The sequence below is a fragment of the Syngnathoides biaculeatus genome, chromosome 10, assembly GCF_019802595.1.
Source record: "Syngnathoides biaculeatus isolate LvHL_M chromosome 10, ASM1980259v1, whole genome shotgun sequence".
In the NCBI taxonomy this organism is placed as follows: domain Eukaryota; kingdom Metazoa; phylum Chordata; class Actinopteri; order Syngnathiformes; family Syngnathidae; genus Syngnathoides; species Syngnathoides biaculeatus.
The window spans coordinates 28954817-28967717 of NC_084649.1; the positions used below are offsets into that span (position 1 = coordinate 28954817).

Here is a 12901-nt window from a genome sequence, read left to right on the forward strand (position 1 = left end):
CCCATTGACAGCTGGGATAGGCTCCAGCACTTCCTGCGAACCTTGTGAGGATAAGCGACAAAGAAAATGGATGCATGGTTAATGATGAAAGAAAGAAAATCAGATCAGGTATAGGAAAATGGAAAAGAGGACATGTGTGGCTGATGGATTAAGATAAATGTGTATTGCCGTTTAATGCATTTAGTCAGCACTAGAGGAACAACATTGAAACTTCGTGTAAATTTCCCCCAAAATTATCAGGCACTACTATTGTTGCCTTTTGCAAGCATTACACTGAGTGAGTTATGCTCGCAGATGGAGCGGTCTTCCTCCAAACTTCAGAAATACAGAAGCAGTTCTGGTTGACGTTGAAAAAATAATGGCAAAGAAAAACTTTTAAAAACCCAAAAAAGAGGTGGAAGAAAGTCGCTGTGTAGGTTAAGGTCCACTTGACATCTCCTCAGTATTTGCTTGGTCCGGTTTGATGGACCTTTGGGAGTCCAGACTTCAAAGATAAATGTTAATTAGTTTAGGACCTACGAAGAAGAATGCAGTATATAGAGTCATGGGGAGTCTGTGTCGCCTCAGTTTGCGGGCCATGTCCACTCTGTGTCCCCCTTTTCTGCAGCTGGATCTGTCCTTGATGGGGGGTCCAGGGCACAACTATTTTGGAAGGTGTCACAGGTTGGCAGATACACACAGCAGTGCAGTCATCACAGGATAACATTAGTGAACATCAGAGGAACTACCTTCCTCCCTTTTATGGCTATTGCGGGTGTATGTGACATCTTCTTAATCAATGTGTGTGTCTATATGTGAAAATGGAGGGCAGCATTGTTCTGTGGTGAAGTCAAGAGATTGTACAGTGGTGAAAAAATAGGCAGAAAAGGAAAAAGACAAAAAATCCACAACCATTAACAAAGTGTCTTTGATGGGCTCCTCCAAATAAGAAAAAGAGGACACGGAAAGTAAAATGTTTCATACAAAAAAAAATGAGTCATTCAGCCCAGGTCCTTCCAGTGAAAGAGAGGGTGTCTCGAAAGAAAAGAAAAAAAAACGCATAAGTGCATGGTGAAGCACTCATAGTAAACAGGAAGGAAAGGTGAAAGGCAGGTGTTGTAGTCTAATAAAGGGAAAGAAATTTAGTCAATGTTAAAGAGGAAGTGAGAAGCTTCCGGGACAGGTCAGGGAGCTCCAGCATAGGTTGGTTAGGTCATTTTCTAGCTCAGCCATTCCTTCCCACTGGTGGAAGACCTCAGGCAATTATTCGAATGCTGTTCTGAGCTGTGCCGCAGCCCCTGGATCTTTCGGTGTAGCAGTGTAGAAATATGGCAACAGGTACTTTGACACCCTAGTGTTGGTGATGTCAACAGCCCGAGTTTCTTCAAATGCCACATGTTCAAACATTCTAGAGTCAAATTCAAATTTGTGCCCCATGAAAAGCTTAGAAATCACAATTTGACCGCTGGAACTGTTGGCATTCTCCAAGTAGCATCCTCACGATGCAACGTGGCATCTTTCAGGGCGTCGCTGCTTGTGCAACTGAAAGGAACTGTTTTGCTGTAGAAATCAGGATTGACATACAGAGCTGTGGATGTTGCAATGAAAAATTTTGAGGTGGGCCGGATTGGTAGGGCGTGTCAGGGTAGAGCCCGACCGAGTGATTTCAATTGGGCTAAGGGTTCCCAAATGTGGGACGATTCTTTTTCCAAATTATCGAGAGAGAGCAATTCCATGTAGCCTACCATTTATCAACACATTAGCAATCTGGGTGTGATCATAAACTGTTAAAAGTGCAGACGGCCGCATTTTTATTGTCTGCCTATTTGGTTTAAAGTTACACAGCAAATGTCGATCACGACAATGGATACTTTTAGCAGATTTCTTTGCAACAAGGAATTCAAGTTATACATTTTTATTTTACAGTACTTCCTCGCTGAAATGTAGTTCACTTTACACGGCCTCCCTATTACACTTTTTTGTGTGTATTTTTTTTACAAAGTAGCAGGGTTTTTTTTTCTTTACAGTGTATTAATGCGCATTGTGTTCCTTGGCACCTCCAAAGGGACAGGGTGGGAACTTGTTTCTCATCGTAACGAGAAACAATCCCCATGTCATTTAGTGGCTCCGTACCCTGGTGCTCATAAAGAAAAAAAGAGATAGCTGTTTTTCACTCGGAAGCGTTCACCTGCAACAAGGTGCTTCGGAGGAAACAGACAGTACCACACAGCCACGCAAGGAGGAAAAGGAATGGCCACTTGCAATTATTAATTTCTTTTGTTTCCAACCTCATGGATTGATCATTAAAATCCATCCATCCATTTTCTTAGCCGCTTATCCTCACAAAGGTCGTGGGGATTGCTGTGGAGATTATCCCAGCTGTCAATGGGCAGGAGGCGGTGTACACCCTGAACAGGTTGCCAGCCACAGGTGGGTCCGGGATTGAACCCAGGACCTCAGAACTGTGAGGTCAACGCTTTCCATCTGATTAAAGTAAAATTTGTTATTTTTAAAATTATAAAGGAAATGAAAGAAGTGATCTTTAGATATTTATTTCTCAAATAAATATTTTGGCATCAGAGGTTTTTATCTATGGTTTCATTCAAGAATAGTGTCCTCTTTTTTTTAAAAACTATGAACGTTTGAACTTTGAGAGTGTTCAAATGAGAGAAATGTGAGAAAATGCTCATGCCTGTATGAGAAGTTTTTAAAATCTTTGGTTAGGAGTTTCACAGCCTTAAAACATAGAAGAAATGAAAACAAAACATAGTGTAAATAAAACGCGTTGATGTCCGTAAATAGTAACCGGGAATTGTTGTGTGCTTACACGTATGTCTCCATCCATCCATTTTGTCAGCCACACGATGGTCGCAGGAGTGGTGGAGCCTATCCCAGCTGTCAATGGGCAGGAGGCAGATTACAAAGACGCAGACACGGGGAGAATGTCAAAACTCCACATACGGAGGTCCGGGATTGAACAGCTGCGCCACCGTGCCGCCTCATAAAGTATGTTGTTCCTTATACAGTACTAGCACAAAAGGCTATAACAATGCGGCTAATAACCAGTAATGATTAGATACATGTAAATTTCCCCACTGATGAATGAGCCTCAACTGTGACAGCCACAGCTTTATCCTGTCAGGTTGACCCCACGGGACATTGAAGAAGGAGAAATTTGGGTGCATTTTCTCAGTTTTGCTGCACAACACATTGGCATTTTGGCTTAGCTAGAATGAATGGTCTGTAATGCTAAGCACCAGCAACGTCAGGGGCGGGGTCAAGGATGTTACTTCCAGGTTAGCCTGTGAAAGCTGGCACATATCCAGATTTTGCTTGGATTTAAAAAATGTTCCTTATTTTCATTTTTTTCAATTAATGTCCTATGAATATGTAATAATAATATTACTTGACATTGGACCTTTTATTGTACATATGAATTTTGAACAAAGTCCTCCTTTAATTCCACTAAAGTTTCTTGGGGTCCATGTTGAAGAAAGAAGAATAAACTTGCAAAAAATGCAAACGAAAAAGTTGCATTTTTCCAATGTGCGTTAGTTTGTGACTGGGTGTGACAGATCTAGCATGATTCGGTGAGAATCGGGTGTCCAAGGGAATCAGAAAACATTGTGGGTAAAGACTGATGACCCTACTTACCAGTGGGATGCCAGGAAGAGGCTACAGTGGTGATAAATGCCAAAGCATTTCTATCGCTCCACACAAACCAAGATACAGGATGTTTACGTTTGGTGGAATTTGGGGAATCCAGCGCCCATTTTTTCCTTTCCTATCCTGAATTCCCTTCGTACCTAGAGAGAATATTATTCCAAGGAGGCGTTTCGTAATCTGAATTTTTCGTTACTAGAGATGTTTGTAAGTATAGGTACCACTATATCCCAAAAAATCTGTGGACTATTTTCACACAGCCACCATTGATGAAAATGGAGGATGTGTCAGCTCTGTGTTTCCTAAAGTTCATCCATCCATCCATCCATCCATCCATCCATCCATCCATCCATCCATCCATCCATCCATCCATCCATCCATCCATTTTCTTTACCGCTTATCCTCACGAGGGTTGTGGGGAGTGCCGGAGCCTATCCCAGCTGTCAATGGGCAGGAGGCGGAGTACACCCTGAACAGGTTGCCAAATGTTTACGAATAACTCGTCTTAAGACCTTTTTTTCATATTTGTGCTTTTGCATTGTGCATGTCTTGTTGTTCAGGGTTTAAAAAAAAGGGCTGATGCTGCTTACTCAGATAAGGGACACCGGCAGGCATCAAGACCATAGGGCAGCACAAGAAGAGGACATCGACATTGTACGGATAAAATATCTGGCCGACTTCATTGGCCTTTAACAGAAGGTGTTGGAAGACTCTTCTGCTTCTGCAGAACTGGTATGATTAAGTATGGAAAAACTTGAATTTAATTTTAACAACAAACTAATTCCTAATTGTGCCCTCCTTTTTTGATTTGCAGAAATTCCAAAGTTGAAAGTTGGATGGGTAACCCTCAAGGAAAATATCATATGCTCATATCATATATAAAATATCAATATATGTTCAACTGGATCATAAAATACATATATTGTTTGATGTTTTGGAAAATTTTTAATATTTATGAATACAAATACCCGAACTTTGACCGACTTTCCTGGACATGGCAAACACTGCCTTCCCGAGATAATGTTATGGTTCTTTGTGTCAACGAACATCACCGTGAGAGTCTGAGTATGGGGGGTTATTTTGCCGATAAAACTGCCATCAGCCACGTATGTGTTGCGGGAGTGCTGTACCTCAAAAGTCCTCAGACCCATGCTTTTGACAAGCTGTGGATTTAAAAGATTGGCATCTGAACCTGAGTCAATGGAAGCTGCCGCCAGGAGTGGCTGTCCTCCTGAACATCGGGTGACTAGAGCAAGCGCTGGGGCAGAGCTGTCTTAAATAAGGTTGAGACACACCGTAGTCAGGGTTGGGAGTGCAATATCAGCTGCTTTGACTGGGAAACTGGTCTCTGTGTGCCCCGATTGCCCGCAGTAGAAGCAGAGCCCCTCTCTCTATAGGTGTAGATGTTCCTCGGGAGACGGCCAGAGACGGCCCAGCTGCATGGGGTCCTCCGCATCGGCAGAGGCACATTGAGGAGCGTTGGTGTCCCTGATGCGTGAGAATGTATTCCTCTGCTGGGCCTTGTCCTGCTCACGATCCCTCAACCTTTTGTCGATTTTCAGAGCAAGAGCGTTGAGGAAGTCCACGTTTGTTGGCAAGTCCAGAAGACCAACTGATCCTTTACTGTGGGGAGCAACTTTTGAAAGAAGGCACCTGGGAGCACCCTGTCGTTCCACTGAATTTCGGCTGCAAGAATCCGGAACTCATTGCCGTAGTCGGGGACCCTTTCGTTTTGAGAATTAATCAGTGATTGTAGGCAATCAATCCGTAACAATGGTGAAGAAGTGTGTGGTTCAGTTTTGTCGTTCGAATTATTCCGGTCAGTTTATATTATCGTCCCAAAGATCCAAGCCTCAGAAAACAGTAGGTCAGGTTTGCCCAAACCAAGAGGGCGAATTTTTCCAAACCCAGTCAGTATTCTGTCATATGCAGTGAAAATTTCACCACAGACTGTTATACTGGTGGACCCATGTCTATTAAAAAATTGTTTAAACCTGTATCAGTGCCCACCATACATCCAGAAAAGATCAGTGTCGCTAAAATTACCAAACGTGAACTTGGATCAGCCGGTGAACCTGGACAATGTTGAACAAGCTCAGAGGCCTTCCCACAGAAAGTATCAAAATTGAGAAGAGCTTCTGTTAAAGACAAGTTGCAAAGGTATGTTGGTAATCTTTTGTTTCCTGAAAACTTTGAACACTGTTGACATGGTTGTATTAAAGCAGCATATGTTGTTCTTGGCGTAAAATCTAAGTTCTATTTTAGCAAATGGTTTGACCATTCTCAACCAGAGAAAGAGCATAGCAAATATTGTATCCAAACCTTTTATTATTTAACAATTAAATTACAGTTATGAAAAATGTAAACAAACAATGCCCATGACGATTGACAAGTGCAGGCAAGCTTATGTTGTGATGTGTGCAGGGATTTTAATTTTAATAAAATACTACATAGTGTTAAACAAGAAGTATTACATACTGGTCACTCCCAGATTAGTTTCAAACCACTAACGTAAATTCTCTTACTTGCAAATTTGTATATAGTACTTTCTTGGGAAACTTGGTTGTCAAGTATGCTGAAGTAAGAATAATTTTATTGTGTTGTTTTTCCATATTTAAAAGATGTTTCGCAATAGCTTCGTATATGTTTCGCAATAGCGTCGTATATGTTTCGCAATAGCTTTGAATGACCAAAAAGATCATCGCCATAGCTTTGTATAAACCAGCGAAATCATAAAAGGATATTTCGACATAACATGTGAGGTCGTGCAACGCCATCTGTTGGTAACAAAGAATAGTGTGGCGTCAGGTGGGATGAATTGGCCACTCACCCCTCCTTCCGCACACGCTTAGAGTATAAAAGGAGAACTTTGGATACTCTTGGTAGAGTCTGCTGCGGGTTGCGTACGCACGCCCAGCTGGTATTGAAGCTCGCTCTACCTGGAGTGTTGGCTCTCCCTCCTATTGGCGCACGGTAAGAGCTGGATATTCTTCTAAGAGCTGGTTGGATATTACTTAGCTTCATACCACGTGATTTGTGCTTGTGTCACCATTTCTGTGTGGGACCAATAAAGTGCCAATTGTTGGTAGCCAGAAGTGTGTCTTGTCTTCATTTCTGAGTGCCTATCTCCAACGATCCTATTAAAATTTGATACCGAACTCCTAAGCGAGGTATCAGAAATGTTTTAAAACATTTTTGGTGTTGTCGGCAGGATCGCGGAGAATACATTCAGAAATGGCTTGTTGCTTTAAGAGCAAAACTGTGAAGGAGGCGGAAGTGGCCTCAAGTTTTAAGTGTAAAACTGTGAAGGGAGCGGAGGTGGCTCCCAACGAGGATGGCGTCTCTGACTGGGAGAGCCTTGGATTTGAAGAAATAGGGAAACTCCTTAGACGGTACGGGGGACGCCCTAGGCTGTGGATACGAGAAATTCCCTTGGCAACTCCACCGCTGCTACAGCGCATGTTAAGCAGGGTGGAAGTGAGGGACAAAGCCCCGCTGGGTGGAGTCCGAGAGATGTTGTGGATTTTTGCTGAAGCCTGGAAGGAAAGAACAAAGGCTTTGGATAAAGTATGCGCTTCTGAAATGCAAAAAGATAAAAAGATAGCGCAACTTGAAGAGAATATTAAAGCGCTTGAATCCGACCAAGCTAAAGCGCAGAAAATCTTAGAGAAATCAGTGGCTTTTATTTCTTCTATGGCGCGCGAGAAAAGTAACAAAAGACCGCGTCGCATCGACCCAAAACAGGTCCGCTCCTTCGCTGTGGCACTCCAGGAAGACTGGGAGCCAGAGGGATGGAATGGCGACATATGGGGAGATGGCGACATGCAATATGGCGGGGAAATGAAACCTCAACCGCTGTACCCACAACTTGGACATCTCCAAGTTAAACCCATCTCGCGGAGACGGGAGGAACAGCATGTTGTCTTGCCCGTCTTTGAAGAACAGCGAGATGAGAATAATGTACCTATAGTTGATAGGGAAGGAAACCCTATAATGAGGCGATTAGAACAGCCTCAGCCGCCGCCCAGAATGACGATAACAAAAGAGGACTTCTCTCAGGAAGAGATAGCCCATTTAACATCAAAGTATCGACAAAAGCAGGGAGAACTAGCTGATTCTTGGCTCAGGCGGATGTATGAGGAAGGAGCTGACGCCATAGAGCTTGACTCAGAGGACTTTTCGCGATTTGGAGGATTGAGTTCAGATTCTCGAATGAATGCCGAGTTCCGTGCAAACGGGAGAGCAATGGCGGTAGGTGATTCTTTTTCGCTATTTGCCTTGTATGCTATGACAGCGCAATCTGTGTATCCAACGTGGCATGATAGGCCCGAGATCAAAGGGCCTTGGGTAACCAGCCGCGACGCAATTCACAGGATGGGGAGATTGTGTACGCGCGAGTCGATATCGCGAGCGGGTCATGCTTTTATTGATGAAGCAGCAGTGCTAAAGGTGGTGCGTGATGCAATCATTCGAGACGCACCCTCCCACTACAGGTCTGCGATACTTACCATTTTGTTAGGAGCCGTCGATAACAGCTTCAGTGACGTGAAAACGCGCTTGTTGGAGTTGGCAACTTTGGGAGATTGGGGAGACACAGTACATCAGCCTTGCCCTGAGAATTACAGGTCCGAAACAGATGGCAAACAACCGCGCGCGAAACCGCCTGAAGCCGGGAGTAGTAGGCGGGAAATGTGGAAAGCACTCATTGTAGCGGGAGTACCGGCAGAAGAAATTGACGGGCTACCCACAAGTGCCGACATGCTAGTAGACACAAGAGGCCCCAGCTATGTGGCTGCTGTGAGAAAGGGCCGAGCGAAACCCAAGAGTAAGGGGAAAAAAAAGGACAAGAGGTCACGTACCTTTGACCTCCTCAGCTAGGATGGAGGACAAACTCAGTCAACCAGCCAGAACAAAATTGTCAATCGATGGTCAGCTGGGACATCAGACCCCATGTTCAATTGGACACGGAAACCCTGATAAAGTGAAGGGTGAAAATGTTCCACTGCGAGGATTGGGGGGACAAATTGTAAATGGAAAAGCAGTAATTCTTCCATTGAAAATTGGGAAAATGCCAATATGGAAATTTGAAGTGGTCGTCACCCCCATCCCAGAGTGGATAATTGGAATGGACATCCTGGCTGGAATGACTTTGTATTTGAGAATAGGTAAATTTCAATTTGGAACAGGAATTGATGTGCGGACAATATTGATGGGAAAGGTAAAAATGACACCGTTTCCCATATCTTTGGGGAAAATGCAATCAGGACCTCCTCGAGCTGCGGAAATTATAGCTCAGGGGTCTGATGCCACAGTCAGTGTTTTATATCAAGGAGAGGAAAAATGGGTGAACGTACCCGTGAACAAATGTTACATGCGAGAATACTAATCATGTTTTCTTTTGTCAATAGTGGTAACCATATCTGTTGCAGCTTGGTGTGTGCATGCTGAAGTGGGAGCTGCTGATTGGACGACCCTCGACGGGAGGACGCAGAGATGGAGGACATCCGGCGCCGAGGAATTGGAAATGACTGGGTCATCTGCCTCCTTGCCGTTGGTGCCATGGTCCGACTCTCCTGGGGAATGACCGAAGGTCATGCGTGCGAGACAAGCCAGTTCATCGGGATAAGGGAATATAGATTTTCAGTCAACATCACCTGTGATCTTCCCATGATGATATGTAAGTCCACCACCGAGGTGATACGGGGGAGTAAGGTGACAGTCTCCGCTTCCTCCGTCATGTGTATGTGGGAATTGGACGAATGGAGATATAGGGGGTGTCATGCTGATCATCGAGGAACGACTTGGACGGCAATTGCAGAAGAGGATTTCACCATCGGGGAGGTTGGGGATGATGGTGATATGAGGTGGGGGTATGATATCACGGTCATTTCTAAAGAAACAATGACGCCAAAAATAACTCAAACACACTTGACTCCCATCCTTGATACCTGTTCACACCTAGCTCAAGCAGTGGTTGAAACCAAGATATACTGGACAATTCACTTTCCCCCAATTCCGATATGTAACAGAATAAAAAGGGCATGGTATGATACTTTGTTGGGGGGAACGGGAACTGTATTGGGATTAGCAAATACTGCTGATAATGAGGTAACTAGAACCATGCTGTCCAATACTGGAGAACACTCTGCCAGGGCCTTGCATCAAATAGGGGTTTGGCTTCCTAAGGCTCTGGTGGGACAAAAAGAAAATGCAGAATTTTGGAAAACAGTGTTTAATTGGGATATCAAATTATGGTACGAAGCAAGGGAAGTGTTTCAGAACTTGGAAAAACAGAGTAGCTGGACAGTATGTAGTATTCAAACTCTACACGCTGCGGCTCAAAAAGAGTAGTTTCTAAGGATAGTTACGTCGGGAAATTATCAAGAGTGGCGGAAGGTTTGGAACATTTCCAACTCTTTGTGGTTGACATTACATCCCGAACATACCAAATGTGACAAACATAAATGTACGGGGTATTGGACTCATTACAACGTGACGACAACAAAGGTGGTTTGTAAATATCAAGTTTTGCCTATTATAACGACAAGTGGATATTGGTTTTTACACATGGACGGAGAGTGGTTTGAACCAAAAACCAACAAAACCTTTAAATCAGATTTATGTGATTTAACAGACCAAGGGTTGGCTTGCAGATTACAACATGCGTACTCGAATCCGTGCCTAACCGACTCAGAGGTTGTACTTTCTGATTGGACTAGGGAGCCAGCCAGAGAGATGATGTGGCAAGTTGGACCGCATACTCTCTGTGTGGCTACAACACAAAATAACTCACAAGTGCCTTCGGTTCCTTTTGTAGGATGCCTTCAAGATGTACACATATGGCACTGGGGAAACATGACGTATCGTTTGACTAACTATTCGGAGTCCCGCAGGTTGACTGCGGTCCAGTGGGAGGTACTACGCTCCCCCTGGTCAGTGTCTCTGGAACGATTCAAATGCGCATTGGAGAGTTCTACAGACATCCAAAAACTCATCAAGTCACATGCGTCTAACATTTCCAGTCTCATGGTGTCAACTATGGTAGTAAAAGGGGAAGTAGTGCATGCCGCTAAATTAGTACAACAGGCGTCAGCTCATCATTGGTGGGACATCTTCACAGGAATTTCCTCCACTGCGCATACTACTTTCGTGCCACCCTTGATCGTGTTAATGATTGTTATTTGTGTGCTTACGCTATGCAATATGGGAACTTGCTATTATGTGCGACGCATCCGGCTTTTCTCTCTTAGTATTTGTAATAATTTGAGTAAGATCAGTGAATTAAACTCTTTTGTACCACTTTATCATAAGGAGATTTTATTGACATATGCTACTTTAAAACCTCATCCAAAGTACGAAGCAAGGGCTGACTGAAATGAATTTGTGCTCTCCAGGAGACGGGTCAAAAATAATTTGTGCACCATGAAATTGAAATAAACCTGTGCTTTATCGATATATTTTTCTCGTTTTATAAACTTTGAACCCCACTTTTCTACATTAATTTAATTAATTAATTTAATTAACTGATGTTGCAGGAAGCATCTTCTCCAAAAGATGTTGACATCGAACCAGCAGATGCTGAATCTCCATCTTTGGTACGTTCCAAAAACTGATGAAGCGTCTGTTCACGAGAAAGCAATACACATATCTTTCCAAAAGCAGATTAGATACTACAACATGTATTTAAATCTCAGGTGGTCTCAAGTTGCTCATAGTGAAAGACAAAATAAGCATTCAGCGCAGATGTTATGAGAGAAACATATTTATACACAATGTAAGCATACATTTCAATAAAATGCTATGGTTTTAGTTCTGTGTTGTATACAGTATTTATGTCAACTACATACATATACATCAACATTTATACAAACACAAAAATATTCAGGATGTAGACCATTTTAATCCTGTGTACTTTTGACCATCTGTCACAAATCTTTGACACACAACAGGCTGGAAGTGGCATGTGGTTATTTCCACCTGCAATTCCCCAACACCGTCTCACAAGCTGTCTATAGGCAGTATGTTTCAATAAATTGAAATTAAGAAAATATACTCATGATAATTGTCCTGAATGGGACTTTGAACAAGCTTTGATTGGACTAATGCTGCTTTTAGCAGGAACAATCATAATAATAATAATAATAAGTTTTGAATAATCTGAATGTGAATGGTAGGATATGTTGAGTCTCATGGCATGTTTATGCTTGTACATGCACACCCGTGGACATAATAAAAAATAAATGAAAATCTGTTCACATTCACAAACTTCTTCAGGTCAAAGACCCCATATCAGTCCAGTATACCGAACCATTCCCCTCATTTACATTTATTTTGAGTATTTAGTGCCAAAACAAAACCACGAGATACAAGTTAACACCTTTCCGTATAAAGTTTAGTGGTTTTACTCATGAAACCAGAGGGCCCGGAAGAAACCCACGCAGGGACGGGGAGAACATAAAAACTCCAAACAGGTGGGTCCGGGATTAAACCTGGGACCTCAGAACTGTGAGGCCAACGCTTTACCAGCTGATACACCGTGCTGCTTCATGAAGTCCAATACAATTTATTTTGTTTGCTTTGTGTTTAAAATCAGGTCATTTGCAGAGCACCACAGACAGAGATTTTGGATTTCAGCACGGTAGGTGGACTCATCCTCATGAGCCCCACCACCGTTGTATCGTCTGGAAACTTAATGATGTGATTGGATGGGTGGATGTGTGTACAATCACAGGTGTACAGACAGTAGAGAAGAGTGCACAGCACACAGCTCTGAGAGGAGCTGGTACTGCGTAACGGAGGAAGAGAGGCTCAGGAGGGCTGAGAAAGACTGTTTGGGGGCGGTTAATGAGAAAGTCCATCATCCAGAAGCAGAGCCATATTTTCATTTTCAAAATGTGTGGTATAATGATATCAAATGAAGGCGACGAATGCAGACATGAGTGACACAGCCAAAATGTGCATTTTCATTCGTATCATTCGTTTGTAAGTAGTTCCAAAAAATGTTTACATTTCATTATGAGGTACTTGACACAGTTATTTACAATATTTTTTTCATGTTTACACGTGTATGCTGCAAAAAAAAAAAAAAAAAAAAACCCTCTGATGATCAGTAGTTTTAGCCTGAAAGGTGATAACAATAAAAATGTTTTTGGTTGAATTTGTAATTTTCTAACTTTTACTTTGAAAGGCAAATATTAGGGACCTCGAGTTCCAAGTTAAACGTGTACGTGTGCGATGTTGTACTTGTAGCATCAAAAGA

General features: G+C 42.8%; 1 protein-coding gene across 2 annotated transcripts; it reads left to right on the forward strand.

Annotated features, from left to right (window-relative positions):
- Positions 1-6621: 6621 nt before the first annotated feature.
- On the forward strand, positions 6622-12727 carry LOC133507036 (Friend virus susceptibility protein 1-like). Of its 2 annotated transcripts, none has more exons than XM_061831580.1 (4): positions 6622-9512; positions 11178-11237; positions 12236-12280; positions 12374-12727. In XM_061831580.1, exon 1 carries the CDS (start codon positions 6877-6879, stop codon positions 8518-8520), a length of 1644 nt encoding a protein of 547 aa, XP_061687564.1. In that variant the 5' UTR covers positions 6622-6876; the 3' UTR covers positions 8521-9512; positions 11178-11237; positions 12236-12280; positions 12374-12727. The 2 variants fall into 2 exon arrangements, with proteins under 2 accessions (XP_061687564.1, XP_061687563.1); XM_061831579.1 differs by having other exon boundaries at positions 6622-9319.
- The last annotated feature ends 174 nt before the right edge of the window (positions 12728-12901 follow it).